This window comes from Salmo trutta, chromosome 18 (genome assembly GCF_901001165.1).
Source record: "Salmo trutta chromosome 18, fSalTru1.1, whole genome shotgun sequence".
In the NCBI taxonomy this organism is placed as follows: domain Eukaryota; kingdom Metazoa; phylum Chordata; class Actinopteri; order Salmoniformes; family Salmonidae; genus Salmo; species Salmo trutta.
The window spans coordinates 2,113,397-2,135,579 of NC_042974.1; the positions used below are offsets into that span (position 1 = coordinate 2,113,397).

The 22,183-nt window shown below is 49.2% G+C and overlaps 1 protein-coding gene across 4 annotated transcripts in view; it reads right to left on the reverse strand.

The window, feature by feature from the left end:
• pald1a (phosphatase domain containing paladin 1a) overlaps positions 1-22,183 on the reverse strand; it is a 133,707-nt gene that overhangs the window by 64,179 nt on the left and 47,345 nt on the right. For all 4 annotated transcript variants that reach the window (XM_029697496.1, XM_029697495.1, XM_029697494.1 and 1 more), the window contains 12 exons: positions 21,048-21,123; positions 14,526-14,677; positions 13,065-13,152; positions 12,874-12,978; positions 11,272-11,367; positions 9,790-9,924; positions 9,023-9,139; positions 8,676-8,855; positions 6,793-6,990; positions 5,127-5,267; positions 4,188-4,259; positions 3,268-3,408 (listed from right to left, as the gene is read on the reverse strand). In XM_029697496.1, the coding sequence (XP_029553356.1) occupies positions 3,268-3,408; positions 4,188-4,259; positions 5,127-5,267; positions 6,793-6,990; positions 8,676-8,855; positions 9,023-9,139; positions 9,790-9,924; positions 11,272-11,367; positions 12,874-12,978; positions 13,065-13,152; positions 14,526-14,677; positions 21,048-21,123 (1,501 nt within the window). The remainder of the gene's footprint in view (positions 1-3,267; positions 3,409-4,187; positions 4,260-5,126; positions 5,268-6,792; positions 6,991-8,675; positions 8,856-9,022; positions 9,140-9,789; positions 9,925-11,271; positions 11,368-12,873; positions 12,979-13,064; positions 13,153-14,525; positions 14,678-21,047; positions 21,124-22,183) is intronic.

Sequence of the window (22,183 nt, forward strand, 5' to 3'; positions counted from 1 at the left end):
ATCTCATATGTATATACTGTATTCTACTGTATTATATTCTACTGTATTTTAGTCAATGCCATTAATATGTATATATTCCTTAACTCCGTGTGTGTGTATTGTTGTGAAGTGTTAGATATTACTGCACTGTTGGAGCTAGCTACCCTACTCACTATACCCTACCCTACTCACTATACCCTACCCTACTCACTACACCCTACTCACTCTACCCTACCCTACCTACCCTACTCACCCTACTCACTATACCCTACCCTACCCACCCTACTCACCCTACCCTACTCACCCTACCCTACCCTCCCTACCCTACCCTACCCTCCCTACTCTACCCTACTCACTATACCCTACTCACTAAACCCTACCCTACTCACTATACCCTACCCTACTCACTAAACCCTACTCACCTTACCCTACCCTACTCGCAATGCTTCCTCAATGAAGAGTTCAAAGCAACTAGTCAATATAAACCAGTAATAATATATTTTTTTTTTTATTGAACTAGGCAAGTCAGTTAGGAACAAATTCTTATTTTCAATGACAGCCTACCTAGGAACAGCAGGTTAACTGCCTTGTTCAGGGGCAGAATGACAGATTTTTACCTTGTCAGCTCGGGGATTCAATCTTGCAACCTTTCGGTTACTAGTCCAACGCTCTAACCACTAGGCTACCTGCCGCCCCTAATTACTATAACCAACAACATATTATTCATTTCTAACCAGTACTGCACCCTAAAGTCAAATAATTAACATTAAACAACAACTACTAAACAAACATATTATTTGTAGATGCTTATGAGTACCTCAGGTCCAAGACATGACTAGTCACCTAAAAACAAGAGCATTACCACCATCTATGGGCCAGGAGTGGAACTGTAGCTAAATAAAACAAGAGCATTACCACCATCTATGGGCCAGCAGTGGAACTGTAGCTAAATAAAACAAGAGCATTACCACCATCTATGGGCCAGGAGTGGAACTGCAGCCATCTATGGGCCAGTAGTAGAACTGTAGCTAAATAGTCTTGTCTCTCCCATTGGGTTGTACCAGTTCAGGGTCAAGCCTTTCAGACTAGAAATGCACCTGTGACGCATGACAACCATTCCCTTATATCAGTGTGATCAAAACAGTGTTTTAATGAGTTGACATTATTTGTGTTATTGATAGGTAGTGTAATGTAAAGGCAGGTGTCGCCCCCTACTGGACATGTCTGTAGGTGCAGATGATAATCACTCAGGTGGCTGTCTATGGGGTGTATGGTCTAGGATGGTTGTCTATGGGGTGTATGGTCTAGGATGGTTGTCTATGAGGTGTATGGTGGTGTATGGTCTAGTATGGTTGTCTATGGGGTGTATGGTCCTACCTGTCTATAGGTATGTAATGGGGGGGTTGTCCTACCTGTCTATAGGCATGTAATGGGGGGGGTGGTCCTACCTGTCTATAGGTATGTAATGGGGGGGTGGTCCTACCTGTATGTAGGTATGTAATGGGGGGGTGGTCCTACCTGTCTATAGGTATGTAATGGGGGGGTGGTCCTACCTGTCTATAGGTATGTAATGGGGGGTGGTCTTACCTGTCTGTAGGTATGTAATGGGGGGGTGGTCCTACCTGTCTATAGGTATGTAATGGGGGGGTGGTCCTACCTGTCTATAGGTATGTAATGGGGGGGTGGTCCTACCTGTCTATAGGTATGTAATGGGGGGGTGGTCCTACCTGTCTATAGGTATGTAATGGGGGGGTGGTCCTACCTGTATGTAGGTATGTAATGGGGGGGTGGTCCTACCTGTCTATAGGTATGTAATGGGGGGGTGGTCCTACCTGTCTATAGGTATGTAATGGGGGGTGGTCCTACCTGTCTGTAGGTATGTAATGGGGGGGTGGTCCTACCTGTCTGTAGGTATGTAATGGGGAGGTTGGTCCTACCTGTCTATAGGTATGTAATGGGGGGGTTGGTCCTACCTGTCTGTAGGTATGTAATGGGGGGGTGGTCCTACCTGTCTGTAGGTATGTAATGGGGGGGTGGTCTTACCTGTCTGTAGGTATGTAATGGGGGGTGGTCCTACCTGTCTATAGGTATGTAATGGGGGGGTTGGTCCTACCTGTCTGTAGGTATGTAATGGGGGGGTGGTCCTACCTGTCTGTAGGTATGTAATGGGGGGGTGGTCCTACCTGTCTATAGGTATGTAATGGGGGGGTGGTCCTACCTGTCTGTAGGTATGTAATGGGGGGGGGGGGGGGGGGGTCCTACCTGTCTATAGGTATGTAATGGGGGGGGGTGGTCCTACCTGTCTATAGGTATGTAATGGGGGGGTGGTCCTACCTGTCTATAGGTATGTAATGGGGGGGGTGGTCCTACCTGTCTATAGGTATGTAATGGGGGGTGGTCCTACCTGTCTATAGGTATGTAATGAGGGGGTTGTCCTACCTGTCTCTAGGTATGTAATGGGGGGGTTGTCCTACCTGTCTATAGGTATGTAATGGGGGGGTGGTCCTACCTGTCTATAGGTATGTAATGGGGGGGTGGTCCTACCTGTCTGTAGGTATGTAATGGGGGGGGGGGGTCCTACCTGTCTGTAGGTATGTAATGGGGGGGGTGGTTCTACCTGTCTATAGGTATGTAATGGGGGGGTGGTCCTACCTGTCTATAGGTATGTAATGGGGGGGTGGTCCTACCTGTCTATAGGTATGTAATGGGGGGGTTGTCCTACCTGTCTATAGGTATGTAATGGGGGGGTTGTCCTACCTGTCTGTAGGTATGTAATGGGGGGGTGGTCCTACCTGTCTATAGGTATGTAATGGGGGGGTTGTCCTACCTGTCTATAGGTATGTAATGGGGGGGTTGGTCCTACCTGTCTGTAGGTATGTAATGGGGGGGTGGTCCTACCTGTCTGTAGGTATGTAATGGGGGTGTGGTCTTACCTGTCTGTAGGTATGTAATGGGGGGGTGGTTCTACCTGTCTATAGGTATGTAATGGGGGGGGTGGTTCTACCTGTCTATAGGTATGTAATGGGGGGGTGGTCCTACCTGTCTATAGGTATGTAATGGGGGGGGTGGTCCTACCTGTCTGTAGGTATGTAATGGGGGGGGGTGGTCCTACCTGTCTATAGGTATGTAATGGGGGGGGTGGTCCTACCTGTCTATAGGTATGTAATGGGGGGGTGGTCCTACCTGTCTATAGGTATGTAATGGGGGGGTGGTCCTACCTGTCTATAGGTATGTAATGGGGGGGGGGTCCTACCTGTCTGTAGGTATGTAATGGGGGGGTGGTCCTACCTGTCTGTAGGTACAGATGATTATCTCTCTGAGGTGGTAATGCATGGGGGTCATGGTCTCGCTGACTGAGTCCAGAGCCATGTCCACCTCCCTCTTCATCTGATGACCGTCCGGCAGTAGTCTAACTAGCTGCATCACCACCTGGGGACAGACAGGACAGAATACACACACTGACTGTCAGACAGGACAGAATACACACACTGACTGTCAGACAGGACAGAATACACACACACTGACTGTCAGACAGGACAGAATACACACACACAGACTGTCAGACAGGACAGAATACACACACAGACTGTCAGACAGGACAGAATACACACACTGACTGTCAGAACGAGAGATGGTGGTGACGTGTGCGCGAACCAGACCAACTCAGAACGCTGTTTCTGAAGCAACTTGATGCACCAGTACACCCCCTGGACAGGACACTAGTCCATCTCCTCAGTACACCCCCTGGACAGGACACTAGTCCATCTCCTCAGTACACCCCCTGGACAGGACACTAGTCTATCTCCTCAGTACACCCCCTGGACAGGACACTAGTCTATCTCCTCAGTACACCCCCTGGACAGGACACTAGTCTATCACCTCAGTACACCCCCTGGACAGGACACTAGTCTATCACCTCAGTACACCCCCTGGACAGGACACTAGTCTATCACCTTAGTACACCCCCTGGACAGGACACTAGTCTATCACAGCAGAGATGTATCATGTCCCATTTTGACAGAGTTTGGTGTGACTGTCGGCCAGACTATTCCAGACCAGAGGAGAATCTTGTCTGCTAGGTGGTTGCTAGGCCACTACAGCTCTAACACTGAGCTGTAGCACTATAGTCTCTGCTATGTGGTCAATCTAAAAATCTTATGTTTCATTCAAACCCTCTTTTGGTAAAAGTCTCTATGTTTGTTACTCACCTTGAATTCTCCCTTGGTGTACTTGGCATCAGGAACACTGACAATCTCATCATCACCAAACTCAGGAAAGCCCTATGGCAGAAACAAACCAACAACGGATGAGCATTGCTGTTTTAATACTGGTTTAACAGCTCTGGTAACATCTGCAATGTGTTTATTACACAGCAAATAAACTATTCCTGGAATATAGGTTGGTTTTCCAGAATATACTCTTACAGTGAAGTGCCAGACAGTGAGGGGAGTGTAGTCTTACAGTGAGTGTAGTCTTACAGTGAAGTGCCAGACAGTGAGGAGTGTAGTCTTACATTGAAGTGCCAGACAGTGAGACGTGTAGTCTTACATTGAAGTGTCAGACAGTGAGAAGTGTAGTCTTACATTGAAGTGCCAGACAGTGAGGAGTGTAGTCTTACAGTGAAGTTCCAGACAGTGAGAAGTGTAGTCTTACATTGAAGTGCCAGACAGTGAGAAGTGTAGTCTTACATTGAAGTGCCAGACAGTGAGAAGTGTAGTCTTACATTGAAGTGCCAGACAGTGAGAAGTGTAGTCTTACATTGAAGTGCCAGACAGTGAGAAGTGTAGTCTTACAGTGAAGTGTCAGACAGTGAGAAGTGTAGTCTTACAGTGAAGTGTCAGACAGTGAAAATTGTAGTCTTACAGTGAAGTGCCAGACAGTGAGGACTGTAGTCTTACAGTGAAGTGTCAGACAGTGAGAAGTGTAGTCTTACAGTGAAGTGCCAGACAGTGAGAAGTGTAGTCTTACAGTGAAGTGCCAGACAGTGAGAAGTGTAGTCTTACATTGAAGTGTCAGACAGTGAGGGGAGTGTAGTCTTACAGTGAAGTGCCAGACAGTGAGAAGTGTAGACTTACAGTGAAGTGCCAGACAGTGAGGGGAGTGTAGTCTTACAGTGAAGTGCTAGACAGTGAGAAGTGTAGTCTTACATTGAAGTGCCAAACAGTGAGAGCAGCTATGACCATGGCCGTGGTGGTTCTTCCCTTGCCGTTGGAGCAGTTGAACACGAAGGCTGAGCGAGAGTCCTCAGCCAAGGTACTCTTCATGGCCTCCAAGAGCTGGTCAAAGTCCTGAGTAAAACAACACACAGGCACACACACACACACACACACACACACACACACACACACACACACACACACACACACACACACACACACACACACACACACACACACACAGGCACGCAACAGATGGTGAAATTCAGTTCATCGTTCATAAAACATGTAATAACATTCAACCCCACTAGAGGGAGAACAAAGATTTCCATTTTTTACCCTCATATCAGCCTCATGAAAACCTGTCACTGCCCCTCATATCAGCCTCATGAAAACCTGTCACTGCCCCTCATATCAGCCCCATGAAAACCTGTCACTGCCCCTCATATCAACCCCATGAAAACCTGTCACTGCCCCTCATATCAGCCCCATGAAAACCTGTCACTGACCCTCATATCAGCCCCATGAAAACCTGCCCCTCATATCAGCCCCATGAAAACCTGTCACTGCCCCTCATATCAGCCCCATGAAAACCTGTCAATGCCCCTCATATCAGCCCCATGAAAACCTGTCACTGCCCCTCATATCAGCCTCATGAAAACCTGTCACTGCCCCTCATATCAACCTCATGAAAACCTGTCACTGCCCCTCATATCAGCCCCATGAAAACCTGTCAATGCCCCTCATATCAGCCCCATGAAAACCTGTCACTGACCCTCATATCAGCCCCATGAAAACCTGCCCCTCATATCAGCCCCATGAAAACCTGTCACTGCCCCTCATATCAGCCCCATGAAAACCTGTCACTGCCCCTTATATCAGCCCCATGAAAACCTGTCACTGCCCCTCATATCAGCCCCATGAAAACCTGTCACTGACCCTCATATCAGCCCCATGAAAACCTGCCACTGACCCTCATATCAGCCCCATGAAAACCTGTCACTGACCCTCATATCAGCCCTATGAAAACCTGTCACTGACCCTCATATCAGCCCCATGAAAACCTGTCACTGACCCTCATATCAGCCCCATGAAAACCTGTCACTGACCCTCATATCAGCCCCATGAAAACATGTCACTGCCCCTCATATCAGCCCCATGAAAACCTGTCACTGCCCTTCATATCAGCCCCATGAAAACCTGTCACTGCCCTTCATATCAGCCCCATGAAAACCTGTCACTGACCTTCATATCAGCCCCATGAAAACCTGCCCCTCATATCAGCCCCATGAAAACCTGTCACTGACCCTCATATCAGCCCCATGAAAACCTGTCACTGCCCCTCATATCAGCCCCATGAAAACCTGTCACTGCCCCTCATATCAGCCTCATGAAAACCTGCCCCTCATATCAGCCCCATGAAAACCTGCCCCTCATATCAGCCCCATGAAAACCTGCCCCTCATTTCAGCCCCATGAAAACCTGTCACTGACCCTCATATCAGCCCCATGAAAACCTGCCCCTCATATCAGCCCCATGAAAACCTGTCACTGCAGTGCCTCCACAAAACCATTACCTTTGTGTGTGTGTGTATGAGTATGTGTGTGTACGTGCGTGCGTGTGTGTGTGCTTGAACGTGTGTGTCGTCTGCCTTTACCTCCTCCTTGGGGGCGCAGCAGTCTGACAGAGGGATGCGTTTATAGAGCAGTCCCTGGTGTGTTCTCTGGTACTGGTTGAAGACCTCCTGGACCGTCAGACAGGTTTTAAACATCTTCATCTGTTTCTCCTGCTCCAGAGTGACCTCCAGCCACTTCTGGGCTCTCTGAACCTCCTCTCCCAGGGCTGTCTCTAGTTTCTGGGGTAGAGAGGAGGGGGAGGGACAGTCAGACTGGGGCTCACTTTCCTTTACTGGTTTATTGTCCACGTAAGGATCACTTAGTACCTCTATGTACTGGGGGTTAGGGTCACTTAGTACCTCTATGTACTGGGGGTTAGGGTCACTTAGTACCTCTATGTACTGGGGGTTAAGATCACTTAGTACCTCTATGTACTGGGGGTTAAGATCACTTAGTACCTCTATGTACCGGGGTTAGTTAGTACCTCTATGTACTGGGGGTTAGGATCAGTTAGTACCTCTATGTACTGGGGGTTAGTTAGTACCTCTATGTACTGGGGGTTAGTTAGTACCTCTATGTACTGGGGGTTAGTTAGTACCTCTATGTACTGGGGGTTAGTTAGTACCTCTATGTACTGGGGGTTAGTTAGTACCTCTATGTACTGGGGGTTAGTTAGTACCTCTATGTACTGGGGGTTAGTTAGTACCTCTATGTACTGGGGGTTAGTTAGTACCTCTATGTACTGGGGGTTAGTTAGTACCTCTATGTACTGGGGGTTAGTTAGTACCTCTATGTACTGGGGGTTAGTTAGTACCTCTATGTACTGGGGGTTAGTTAGTACCTCTATGTGTGTGGGGTGAGGACATGGATGTGTTAGTACACCAACAGTATGTGGACACCTGCTGGTCCAACATCTCATTCCTAAATCATGGGCATTAATATGGAGTTGTTCCCCCCTTTGCTGCTATAACAGCCTCCACTCTTCTGGGAAGGCTTTCCACTAGATGTTGGAACATTGCTGCAGGGACTTGCTTTCATTCAGCCACAAGAGCATTAGTGAGGTTGGTCGTACTGATGTTGAGCGATTAGTCCTGGCTCGCAGTCGACGTTCCAATTCATCCCAAAGGTGTCCGATGTGGTTGAGGTCAGGGCTCTGCAGGCCAGGCAAGTTCTTTCACACTGATCTCAACAAACCATTTCTGTATGGACCTCGCTTTGTGCATGGGGCCATTGTCATGCTGAAACAGGAATGGCTTTCCCCAAACTGTTGCCACAAAGTTGGAAGCACAGAATCGTATAGAATGTCGTTGTATGCTGTAGCATTACGATTTCCCTTCACTGGAACTAAGGGGCCTAGCCGGAACCATGAAAAACAGCCCCAGACCATTATTCCTCCTCCACCAAACTTTACAGTTGGCACTATGCATTCGGGCAGGTAGCGTTCTCCTGGCATCTGCCAAACCAAGATTCTTCTGTTAGACTACCAGATGGTGAAACGTGATTCATCACTCCAGAGAACGCATTTCAACTGCTCCAGAGTCCAATGGCAGTGAGCTTTACACCACTCCAGCCGACACTTGACATTGTGCATTGTGATCTTAGGCTTGTGTGCGGTTGCTCGGCCATGGAAACCCATTTCATAAAGCTCCTGATGAACAGTTCTTGTGGTGACGTTGCTTCCAGAGGCAGTTTGGAACTCGGTAGTGAGTGTTGCAATCGAGGACAGACCATTTTTAACACGCTACACGCTTGAAAGTCACTGAGCTCTTCAGTAAGGCCATTCTACTGCCAATGTTTGTCTGTGGAAATTGCATGGCTGTGGGCTCGATTTTATACACCTGTCAGCAACAGGTGTGGCTGAAATAGCCAAATCCACTAATGTGAAGGGTTGTCCACATACAGCTGTATATATAGTGTATAGTACCTCAATCTGTGTGGGGTCAGTGGCAGGGACAGGGATGTGTTGCTCCAGACAGGACGGCTCTCTGGGGGTGAAGACCTGTCCGTTCCCCTCCAGAACCAGCTCCTCCTGCAGGTTGACCCACAGGACGTGGCTGTACTTCCTCTTCTCATCCGTCAGGTGGGTCAACACCACACCCGTCGCCTACAGAACACACAACCCAGCAGATACACTTCAGTTCAGCTTCACAGACACAACTTACTGGATCAACTGGGACGTCTTCAAATGTTATGTCTGCTGAAGATAGAAATGGCTGAAACTAGCATTTTGGACGTTGACCAAATGTGATACGGGCTTGGTGTTGATCATACCTCTGATGTAGGCTGTGACATGCCGTAGACGGGCATCTTGGGAACTCTTCTGAAGTTAGCCACTTTCATCTCCTTCACTGTGCTGAGTATGTCTGGAGACAGGTATTCGTGAGCAACCTGCGCGCAAACGCAAACACACACACACACACACACACACACACACACAGTAAGTCAATAAGATAATGAGTTAGATTTCCAGTGAATGTATTCATTACACAACGCAAACAAACATGAACTGAGTTCCATGTTCTGCAGTGGGCCTGACTGAGTTCCATGTTCTGCAGTGGGTCTGACTGAGTTCCATGTTCTGCAGTGGGTCTGACTGAGTGTGATGTTCTGCAGTGGGTCTGACTGAGTTCCATGTTCTGCAGCGGGTCTGACTGAGTGTGATGTTCTGCAGCGGGTCTGACTGAGTTCCATGTTCTGCAGTGGGCCTGACTGAGTTCCATGTTCTGCAGTGGGCCTGACTGAGTTCCATGTTCTGCAGTGGGTCTGACTGAGTTCCATGTTCTGCAGTGGGCCTGACTGAGTGTGATGTTCTGCAGTGGGTCTGACTGAGTTCCATGTTCTGCAGTGGGTCTGACTGAGTGTGATGTTCTGCAGTGGGTCTGACTGAGTGTGATGTTCTGCAGTGGGTCTGACTGAGTTCCATGTTCTGCAGTGGGTCTGACTGAGTGTGATGTTCTGCAGCGGGTCTGACTGAGTTCCATGTTCTGCAGTGGGTCTGACTGAGTGTGATGTGATGTCATTTGGTGGGAGGTTCTCACCAGAACGCGGGCTCCCTTGGTGACGAGATCAGGCGGAGCGGAGAGTTCTGATAGGTCCATACAGGCCAGCAGGCGGTACACCCAGGGGTGAGCACACAGCCACTGGCTGAAGTTGGACGCAAAGCCAAGAGAATACTGCAACACCACAAAACAGATGTAGAGGTTGAGATGTCTGTTTTCCATGGTAAAAACAGGAAATAAAGGTTGAGATGTCTGTTTTCCATGGTAAAAACAGGAAATAAAGGTTGAGATGTCTGTTTTCCATGGTAAAAACAGGAAATAAAGGTTGAGATGTCTGTTTTCCATGGTAAAAACAGGAAATAAAGGTTGAGATGTCTGTTTTCCATGGTAAAACAGGAAATAAAGATTGAGATGTCTTTTGTTTTCCATGGTAAAAACAGGAAATAAAGGTTGAGATGTCTGTTTTCCATGCTAAAAACAGGAAATAAAGGTTGAGATTAGAGGTCGACCGATTCATCGAAATGGCCGATTAATTAGGGCCGATTTCAAGTTTTCATAGCAATCGGTATTTTTGGCCACCGATTTTCCGAATTTTTCTTTTTTTTTTACACATTTATTTAACTAGGAAAGTCAGATTAAGAACACATTCTTATTTACAATGACAGCCTAGAAACAGGGGTTAACTGCCTTGTTCAGGGGGTATTCGTTTTTGCAACCTTCGGTTACCAGTCCAACCCTCTAACCACCTGCCTTACATTGCACTCCACAAGGATTAACAGGCTGACTACTTGTTACGCGAGGGCAGCAAGAAGCAAAGGTAAGTTGCTAGCTAGCATTAGACTTATAAAAACCTATCAATCTTAACATAATCACTAGTTAACTAACTACACATGGTTGATGATATTACTAGTTTATCTAACGTGTCCTGCGTTGCATATAATCGATGCGGTGCCTGTTAATTTTCATTGAATCACAGCCTACTTCACCAAACTGGTGATGATTTAACAAGAGCATTTGCGAAAAAAGTACTGTCGTTGCACCAATGTACCTAACCATAAACATCAATGCCTAACAGGAATATTTAGACTTAGCCACCCGTTAGATAAAATACGGAACAGTTCCGTATGTCACTAAAAGAGAAAAACTTTTGTTTTCGAGATGACAGTTTCCGGATTCGACCATATTAATGACCTAAGCCTCGTATTTCTGTGTGTTTATTATACTATAATTAAGTCTATGATTTGATAGAGCAGTCTGACTGAGCGGTGGTAGGCAGCAGCAGGCTCATTGCATTCATTCAAACAGCACTTCGCTGTGCTTCAAGCATTGCACTGTTTATGACTTCAGCCTGGGTGGATATAATTTATGGAACGTTCCAACAAGAATCTATTACAAAAACTTCGTAAATAACAAGGTTTCCAAAAAACAACGCATACAAAGTTGTATAGCGGCAGAATAAGGTCCTTGTAAAATGTAGTGCACTGTAAAGGGAATAGGGTGCCATTTGGGACAAAACCATACCTGTTCATGAAGGTATGCGTTGAACACAATCAGGTAGAAATAGCGTTCCAGGCTCTGGATGGCTCTGTGGAGAAAGTAGTCTTTGGTCGTGCTTCCCTAGAAGAGACAGACATCAAGGAGTCAGACAGTAGTCTTTGGTCGTGCTTCCCTAGAAGAGACAGACATCAAGGAGTCAGACAGTAGTCTTTGGTCGTGCTTCCCTAGAAGAGACAGACATCAAGGAGTCAGACAGTAGTCTTTGGTCGTGCTTCCCTAGAAGAGACAGACATCAAGGAGTCAGACAGTAGTCTTTGGTCGTGCTTCCCTAGAAGAGACAGACATCAAGGAGTCAGACAGTAGTCTTTGGTCGTGCTTCCCTAGAAGAGACAGGCATCAAGGAGTCAGACAGTAGTCTTTGGTCGTGCTTCCCTAGAAGAGACAGGCATCAAGGAGTCAGACAGTAGTCTTTGGTCGTGCTTCCCTAGAAGAGACAGACATCAAGGAGTCAGACAGTAGTCTTTGGTCGTGCTTCCCTAGAAGAGACAGACATCAAGGAGTCAGACAGTAGTCTTTGGTCGTGCTTCCCTAGAAGAGACAGACATCAAGGAGTCAGACAGTAGTCTTTGGTCGTGCTTCCCTAGAAGAGACAGACATCAAGGAGTCAGACAGTAGTCTTTGGTCGTGCTTCCCTAGAAGAGACAGACATCAAGGAGTCAGACAGTAGTCTTTGGTCGTGCTTCCCTAGAAGAGACAGACATCAAGGAGTCAGACAGTAGTCTTTGGTCGTGCTTCCCTAGAAGAGACAGACATCAAGGAGTCAGACAGTAGTCTTTGGTCGTGCTTCCCTAGAAGAGACAGACATCAAGGAGTCAGACAGTAGTCTTTGGTCGTGCTTCCTAGAAGAGACAGACATCAAGGAGTCAGACAGTAGTCTTTGGTCGTGCTTCCCTAGAAGAGACAGACATCAAGGAGTCAGACAGTAGTCTTTGGTCGTGCTTCCCTAGAAGAGACAGACATCAAGGAGTCAGACAGTAGTCTTTGGTCGTGCTTCCCTAGAAGAGACAGACATCAAGGAGTCAGACAGTAGTCTTTGGTCGTGCTTCCCTAGAAGAGACAGACATCAAGGAGTCAGACAGTAGTCTTTGGTCGTGCTTCCCTAGAAGAGACAGACATCAAGGAGTCAGACAGTAGTCTTTGGTCGTGCTTCCCTAGAAGAGACAGACATCAAGGAGTCAGACAGTAGTCTTTGGTCGTGCTTCCCTAGAAGAGACAGACATCAAGGAGTCAGACAGTAGTCTTTGGTCGTGCTTCCCTAGAAGAGACAGACATCAGGAGTCAGACAGTAGTCTTTGGTCGTGCTTCCCTAGAAGAGACAGACATCAAGGAGTCAGACAGTAGTCTTTGGTCGTGCTTCCCTAGAAGAGACAGACATCAAGGAGTCAGACAGTAGTCTTTGGTCGTGCTTCCCTAGAAGAGACAGACATCAAGGAGTCAGACAGTAGTCTTTGGTCGTGCTTCCCTAGAATCGTAACATACTAGCTAAACACTGCAGCATCATATTACTGTATCAACATCATCATAGGGTACTGATAACGTTGTGATCAATCTGAAACATAAACCCACCTGAATTTGATAATCATCTCCGATCGCTTCAAGCTTCTTCTTATTTTCATATATCGCTTCTTTTATGTTGTGCATTTCTGAACACAGAGCGATCGCTTGGTCAACCTGAAGAACCAAAGGGACAGAATGATTTAGATGCTGGGAACTATCACTATGTATCTAACTAGATGACACATTTCAGGATCCCTCACCTCTTCCATGACCTGTTGTCCTTCAGGTAGTCTGTTGATGAGGGTCTGAATGACTTGGAACAGGGGCTTGGCTTCTGCCTCTTCCGCTCTGAAAACAATAACAAACCGGACAGGCAGCCATCTTTAAAACGCTTCATTACAGTTTAACTACATCACCACTGGTTAATTATGACACTGATCAATCCATCATTTGATTGAAATATAGGCCTACCCAGTAGGCAAATCTGGTTCTAATGATGTTTACTCAAGCAGAAAAACAGTTTGCAAACAGAAAACATCATTAACACGTCACGTGCCAAATGTTGCCCTCTGGGTATAATCTGGATCAGTTTCATAGTGAATGTTTACCTTTATTTTACCAGACAATTAAGAACAATGTCTTACATGCAATGACGGCCTGGCAATACACTACATACACAAAAGTATGTGGACACCCCTTCAAATTGGAGGATAAGGCTATTTCAGCCACGCTCATTGCTGACAGGTGTATAAAATTGAGCACACAGCCATGCAATCTCCATAGACAAACAGTGGTACTAGAATGGCCTGTACTGAAGAGCTCAGTGACTTTCAGTATTGCACCGTCATTGTCAAATTTCTGCCCTGCTAGAGCTGCCCTGGTCAACTGTAAGTGCTGTTATTGTGAAGTGGAAACGTCTAGGAGCAACAACGGCTCAGCCGTAAAGTGGTAGGCCACACAAGCTCACAGAACAGGACTAGCTGGAGTGGAGTAAAGCTCACCGCCATTGCACTTTGGAGCAGGGGAAACGCGTTCTCTGGAGTGATGAATCACGCTTCACCATCTGGTAGTCCAACAGAGAAATCTGTGTTTGGGGGATGCCAGGAGAACCCTACCTGCCCGAATGCATAGTCCCAACTGTAAAGTTTGGTGGAGGAGGAATAATGGGCTGGGGCTGTTTTTCATGGTTCGGGCCCCTTAGTTCCAGTGAAGGGAAATCTTAACGCTACAGCATACAATGACATTCTAGACGATTCTGTGCTTCCAACTTTGTGGCAACAGTTTGGGGAAGGCCCTTTCCTGTTTCAGCATGACAATGCACCTGTGCACAAAGCGAGGTCCATGTAGAAATTGTTTGTCAAGATCAGTGTGGAATAACTTGACTGGTCTGCATATAGCCCTGACCTCAACCCCATCGAACACCTTTGGGATGAATTGGAACGCCGACTGCGAGCCAGACCTATCGCTCAACATCAGTGTCAGACCTCACTAATGCTCTTGTGGCTGAATGGAAGTCCCCGCAACAATGTTCCAACATCTAGTGGAAAGCCTTCCCAGAAGAGTGGAGGCTGTTATAGCAGCAAAGGGGGGAACAACTCCATATTAATGCCCATGATTTAGGAATGAGATGTTGGACCAGCAGGTGTCCACATACTGTTGGCCATGTAGTGTATCTCTAGGGAAGGGTACAGTTTGGTTGCAGAGGTTGAGTCCAGTCTTACTGTGGTGGTTCCTGGGTTGTCTTCAGGTGGTTGAGGACCAGGGTCCCCAGGATCATGGCTAGGTTGGTCCGCCCTACCCCCACCTGACAGCTGAACAACAGGGCAGGCAGAGGCCTGGAAACATCCCTTCTCAAAGACAAGTTGGGGCTCTCCTGAAAACACGCAACACAAATACAAGGGATTGGAAAACAACACATACAAATGAAAAAGTTGCACTTTAATCTCTCCTAACTTTATTTGACCAACTCATCCGGAGTTTCTAGCTGTCCTCTAAACCAACACACACATTTGAAAAGGAATTGGGAGTGTCTGTCTTGCTGGTCTCCAGTCTACACCCTGACCATGTGACCAAACTATTGGAGGATTCCCATTTGTCAGAAAGAAAAAGACAGGCCGACTGCCTTTTAACCAGCTGCTATTATCACCAAACCGTTTAATAAAACCACTGTTTGTTTAGCAGTCTAGTCCAGCTGCTACCAGAAATGTGACGTACATTTGGAGCCATGTGATTTAGATTGTTTTTGAACTGAAGCCCCCCCCCCCCCTAGCCTGAGCCAGTCTGTGTTACCATGCCAACTCCTTGTCACTCATTGCCATGCCATGGTTTGATTATGAAAGCAATCAAGTTGACAAGAGCACAAGCAGATCTGGGACCAGGCTACCGCACCTCCCCAACCCCTCCCTTTCAACCACTGAAACAGGAAGTGTGAAGAAACGGATCAGGAAGCTATCACAGACCTAGCAAACACTGTAGAGCTGCAGTCAGACAGACAGACAGACAGACAGACAGACAGACAAATCACATCCTGTACAGATGAAGGTATAAAGTTAGATGTGAGGCTTAATGTCATATTCAGAATAACTATTATGGTTATTGGTGATGGATGGGACACAGCAGTGCACAGTGTGAGAGTGAGGTCAACCTCCCATCTTCCGTCTCAGAACCTGGTTGAGAATCTCCAGGTGTTCTAGAATGTTCCACTCATGAATATATTTAATGTCTCCTGTAAAGACATCAGGGTAAGTACAGAACATCCTGTCCAGGTGCAGCCCTGCCGGGTCAATTCTGTTAGATCAGAGCCTGTAAGGACCTGGAAGTACAGATCATCCTCAGGATGTTTCTAGCAGATGAAAGAATGCGGGGCCATCGCGCTCAACCACCACTTAAGGACAGGATATAAAAGGTTATTGGATGATGCATCAAATCAACAAACAGTTCAATGAAGAAGGAGGTAGGTTGACATACGAGGAAGACACACTCCAATATATTACTGGAAAAGGAAGATATTCGAGTGTGACTACATTAAGACAAACACAAGCGGATTTACCACGAGAACACTAAGAACCCTCCTCGCACCGAGAACACTAAGAACCCATCTCTTCCCCGAGAACACTAAGAACCCTCCTCACCCTGAGAACCCTCCTCACCCTGAGAACACTAAGAACCCTCCTCAACCTGAGAACACTGAGAACACTAAGAACCCTCCTCACCCTGAGAACACTAAGAACCCTCCTCACCCTAAGAACACTAAGAACCCTCCTCACCCTGAGAACACTAAGAACCCTCCTCACCCCGAGAACACTAAGAACCCTCCTGACCCCGAGAACACTAAGAACCCTCCTCACCCTGAGAACACTAAGAACCCTCCTCACCCAGAGAACACTAGGAACCCTCCTCACCCAGAGAACCCTCCTCACCCCGAGAACACTAAGAACCCTCCTCACCCTGAGAACCCTCCTCACCCCGAGAACACTAAGAACCCTCCTCACCCAGAGAACACTAGGAACCCTCCTCACCCTCAGAACCCTCCTCACCCTGAGAACACTTGGAACCCTCCTCACCCTGAGAACCCTCCTCACCCTGAGAACCCTCCTCACCCTGAGAACCCTCCTCACCCTGAGAACACTAAGAACCCTCCACACCCTGAGAACCCTCCTCACCCTGAGAACCCTCCTCACCCTGAGAACCCTCCTCACCCCGAGAACACTAAGAACCCTCCTCACCCTGAGAACACTACGAACCCTCCTCACCCAGAGAACACTACGAACCCTCCTCACCCAGAGAACACTACGAACCCTCCTCACCCAGAGAACCCTCCTCACCCTGAGAACCCTCCTCACCCTGAGAACCCTCCTCACCCTGAGAACCCTCCTCACCCCGAGAACACTAAGAACCCTCCTCACCCTGAGAACACTAAGAACCCTCCTCACCCAGAGAACACTAGGAACACTCCTCACCCAGAGAACCCTCCTCACCCCGAGAACACTAAGAACCCTCCTCACCCTGAGAACACTAAGAACCCTCCTCACCCAGAGAACACTAGGAACACTCCTCACCCAGAGAACCCTCCTCACCCTGAGAACACTAAGAACCCTCCTCACCCTGAGAACCCTCCTCACCCTGAGAACACTAAGAACCCTCCACACCCTGAGAACCCTCCTCACCCTGAGAACACTAAGAACCCTCCTCACGCAGAGAACACTAGGAACCCTCCTCACCCAGAGAACACTAGGAACCCTCCTCACCCAGAGAACACTAGGAACCCGCCTCACCCAGAGAACACTAGGAACCCGCCTCACCCAGAGAACCCTCCTCACCCAGAGAACCCTCCTCACCCAGAGAACCCTCCTCACCCAGAGAACCCTCCTCACCCAGAGAACCCTCCTCACCCAGAGAACCCTCCTCACCCTGAGAACACTAGGAACCCTCCACACCCTGAGAACCCTCCACACCCTGAGAACCCTCCTCACCCTGAGAACACTAAGAACCCTCCTCACCCAGAGAACACTAGGAACCCTCCTCACCCAGAGAACACTAGGAACCCTCCTCACCCAGAGAACACTAGGAACCCGCCTCACCCAGAGAACACTAGGAACCCGCCTCACCCAGAGAACACTAGGAACCCGCCTCACCCAGAGAACACTAGGAACCCGCCTCACCCAGAGAACCCTCCTCACCCAGAGAACCCTCCTCACCCAGAGAACCCTCCTCACCCTGAGAACCCTCCTCACCCTGAGAACCCTCCTCACCCTGAGAACACTAAGAACCCTCCTCACCCAGAGAACACTAGGAACCCTCCTCACCCAGAGAACACTAGGAACCCTCCTCACCCAGAGAACACTAGGAACCCTCCTCACCCAGAGAACACTAGGAACCCTCCTCACCCAGAGAACCCTCCTCACCCCGAGAACCCTCCTCACCCTGAGAACACTAAGAACCCTGCTCACCCTGAGAACACTAAGAACCCTCCTCACCTCGAGAACACTAAGAACCCTCCTCACCTCGAGAACACTAAGAACCCTCCTCACCCTGAGAACCCTCCTCACCCTGAGAACCCTCCTCACCCTGAGAACACTAAGAACCCTCCTCACCCTGAGAACACTAAGAACCCTCCTCACCCCGAGAACACTAAGAACCCTCCTCACCCCGAGAACACTAAGAACCCTGAGAACCCTCCTCACCCTGAGAACCCTCCTCACCCTGAGAACCCTCCTCACCCTGAGAACCCTCCTCACCCTGAGAACACTAAGAACCCTCCTCACCCCGAGAACACTAAGAACCCTCCTCACCCCGAGAACACTAAGAACCCTCCTCACCCCGAGAACACTAAGAACCCTCCTCACCCCGAGAACACTAAGAACCCTCCTCACCCCGAGAACACTAAGAACCCTCCTCACCCTGAGAACACTAAGAACCCTGAGAACCCTCCTCACCCTGAGAACCCTCCTCACCCTGAGAACACTAAGAACCCTCCTCACCCTGAGAACACTAAGAACCCTCCTCACCCCGAGAACACTAAGAACCCTCCTTACCCCGAGAACACTAAGAACCCTCCTCACCCCGAGAACACTAAGAACCCTGAGAACCCTCCTCACCCTGAGAACCCTCCTCACCCTGAGAACCCTCCTCACCCTGAGAACACTAAGAACCCTCCTCACCCCGAGAACACTAAGAACCCTCCTCACCCCGAGAACACTAAGAACCCTCCTCACCCCGAGAACACTAAGAACCCTCCTCACCCCGAGAACACTAAGAACCCTCCTCACCCCGAGAACACTAAGAACCCTCCTCACCCCGAGAACCCTCCTCACCCCGAGAACACTAAGAACCCTCCTCACCCAGAGAACACTAGGAACCCTCCTCACCCTCAGAACCCTCCTCACCCTGAGAACACTTGGAACCCTCCTCACCCTGAGAACCCTCCTCACCCTGAGAACCCTCCTCACCCTGAGAACCCTCCTCACCCTGAGAACACTAAGAACCCTCCACACCCTGAGAACCCTCCTCACCCTGAGAACCCTCCTCACCCTGAGAACACTAGGAACCCTCCTCACCCAGAGAACACTACGAACCCTCCTCACCCTGAGAACCCTCCTCACCCTGAGAACCCTCCTCACCCTGAGAACCCTCCTCACCCCGAGAACACTAAGAACCCTCCTCACCCTGAGAACACTAAGAACCCTCCTCACCCAGAGAACACTAGGAACCCTCCTCACCCAGAGAACCCTCCTCACCCCGAGAACACTAAGAACCCTCCTCACCCAGAGAACACTAGGAACCCTCCTCACCCAGAGAACCCTCCTCACCCTGAGAACACTAAGAACCCTCCTCACCCTGAGAACCCTCCTCACCCTGAGAACACTAAGAACCCTCCACACCCTGAGAACCCTACTCACCCTGAGAACACTAAGAACCCTCCTCACGCAGAGAACACTAGGAACCCTCCTCACCCAGAGAACACTAGGAACCCTCCTCACCCAGAGAACACTAGGAACCCGCCTCACCCAGAGAACCCTCCTCACCCAGAGAACCCTCCTCACCCAGAGAACCCTCCTCACCCAGAGAACCCTCCTCACCCAGAGAACCCTCCTCACCCTGAGAACCCTCCTCACCCTGAGAACACTAAGAACCCTCCACACCCTGAGAACCCTCCTCACCCTGAGAACCCTCCTCACCCTGAGAACACTAAGAACCCTCCTCACCCAGAGAACACTAGGAACCCTCCTCACCCAGAGAACACTAGGAACCCTCCTCACCCAGAGAACACTAGGAACCCGCCTCACCCAGAGAACACTAGGAACCCGCCTCACCCAGAGAACACTAGGAACCCGCCTCACCCAGAGAACACTAGGAACCCGCCTCACCCAGAGAACCCTCCTCACCCTGAGAACCCTCCTCACCCTGAGAACCCTCCTCACCCTGAGAACCCTCCTCACCCTGAGAACACTAAGAACCCTCCTCACCCAGAGAACACTAGGAACCCTCCTCACCCAGAGAACACTAGGAACCCTCCTCACCCAGAGAACACTAGGAACCCGCCTCACCCAGAGAACATTAGGAACCCTCCTCACCCAGAGAACCCTCCTCACCCAGAGAACCCTCCTCACCCAGAGAACCCTCCTCACCCAGAGAACCCTCCTCACCCCGAGAACCCTCCTCACCCTGAGAACACTAAGAACCCTGCTCACCCTGAGAACACTAAGAACCCTCCTCACCTCGAGAACACTAAGAACCCTCCTCACCCTGAGAACCCTCCTCACCCTGAGAACCCTCCTCACCCTGAGAACACTAAGAACCCTCCTCACCCTGAGAACACTAAGAACCCTCCTCACCCCGAGAACACTAAGAACCCTCCTCACCCCGAGAACACTAAGAACCCTCCTCACCCCGAGAACACTAAGAACCCTGAGAACCCTCCTCACCCTGAGAACCCTCCTCACCCTGAGAACCCTCCTCACCCTGAGAACCCTCCTCACCCTGAGAACACTAAGAACCCTCCTCACCCCGAGAACACTAAGAACCCTCCTCACCCCGAGAACACTAAGAACCCTCCTCACCCTGAGAACACTAAGAACCCTGAGAACCCTCCTCACCCTGAGAACCCTCCTCACCCTGAGAACCCTCCTCACCCTGAGAACACTAAGAACCCTCCTCACCCTGAGAACACTAAGAACCCTCCTCACCCCGAGAACACTAAGAACCCTCCTCACCCCGAGAACACTAAGAACCCTCCTCACCCCGAGAACACTAAGAACCCTCCTCACCCCGAGAACACTAAGAACCCTGAGAACCCTCCTCACCCTGAGAACCCTCCTCACCCTGAGAACCCTCCTCACCCTGAGAACACTAAGAACCCTCCTCACCCCGAGAACACTAAGAACCCTCCTCACCCCGAGAACACTAAGAACCCTCCTCACCCCGAGAACACTAAGAACCCTCCTCACCCCGAGAACACTAAGAACCCTCCTCACCCTGAGAACACTAAGAACCCTCCTCACCCTGAGAACACTAAGAACCCTGAGAACCCTCCTCACCCTGAGAACCCTCCTCACCCCGAGAACACTAAGAACCCTCCTCACCCCGAGAACCCTCCTCACCCCGAGAACACTAAGAACCCTCCTCACCCTGAGAACCCTCCTCACCCTGAGAACACTGAGAACCCTCCTCACCCTGAGAACCCTCCTCACCCTGAGAACACTAAGAACCCTCCTCACCCTGAGAACACTAAGAACCCTCCTCACCCTGAGAACAGTAACAAAGGCATCAAAATCCTCCTCTAGAGGTGCTCCCTCCATCGGTAGTGGCAGCCGGTAGTACCTGAGAGAGAGAGAGAGAGAGAGAGAGAGAGAGAGAGAGAGACAGAGACAGAGACAGAGACAGAGACAGAGACAGAGACAGAGACAGAGACAGAGACAGAGACAGAGACAGAGACAGAGACAGAGACAGAGACAGAGACAGGAGAGAGAGAGAGAGAGAGAGAGAGAGAGAGAGAGAGAGAGCAAGAGAGAGAGAGCAAGAGAGCAGAAAGAAGAGAGAGCGAGAAAGAGAGAAAGAACAGAGATAGAAAGAGAGAGTGTTACTGTGTTTTCACAGGAGAAATCCCATCTATTTTGTCAATATTGCCTTTATGTAGGTCACAACATAGGAAGACAACATTGACCTGGAATGAGACAGACAGTAATAAGAGACAACTGGTTACTAATATCATATCTATGTCCCAACTTGCACCCTATTCCCTATGTAGTGCACTACTTTTGACCAATGGTGGTTGGGAAACATAGGTCTAAAACAAAACAGCCCCCCAGGGAGTTCCAGAGTACAGAGATAAATCCCATACCCAGGAGGCTTGTTCTGCTCCCTGTCTTTATCACCAGATAACTAGGTCTTTACTGTACACACACACACACACACACACACACACACACACACACACACACACACACACACACACACACACACACACACACACACACACACACACACACACACACGTATGTTAAAAAGGCACAATCAAACATTTTCTTTGTTGATGTTATAGGGGTCATCCTCAGATCCAGATGGTTGTGTGGGAAGGAGAGGGGACATGTAGACATGTCTGGAGAGGACTGGAACTGGCTGTTCATTACATCTCAATACAAGCTTTGGCTCCTCTGATCTGATTACTAACAGGATGCTAAAAGAGGCCTTCCCAAGTGCCACTCTATTCCCCATAGGGCCCTGGACAAAGTAGTGCACTAGATTAATCAAATGGCATGCCATCTGAGACGCAACCGATCTCTCCTCCCTCGCCTCTCCCGAATGCAGAGGGGGCAGAGAGAGAGAGCAGAGAGAGAAACTGAAATTGAATTGAGAGCAGAGAGAGAGAGCAGAGAGAGCG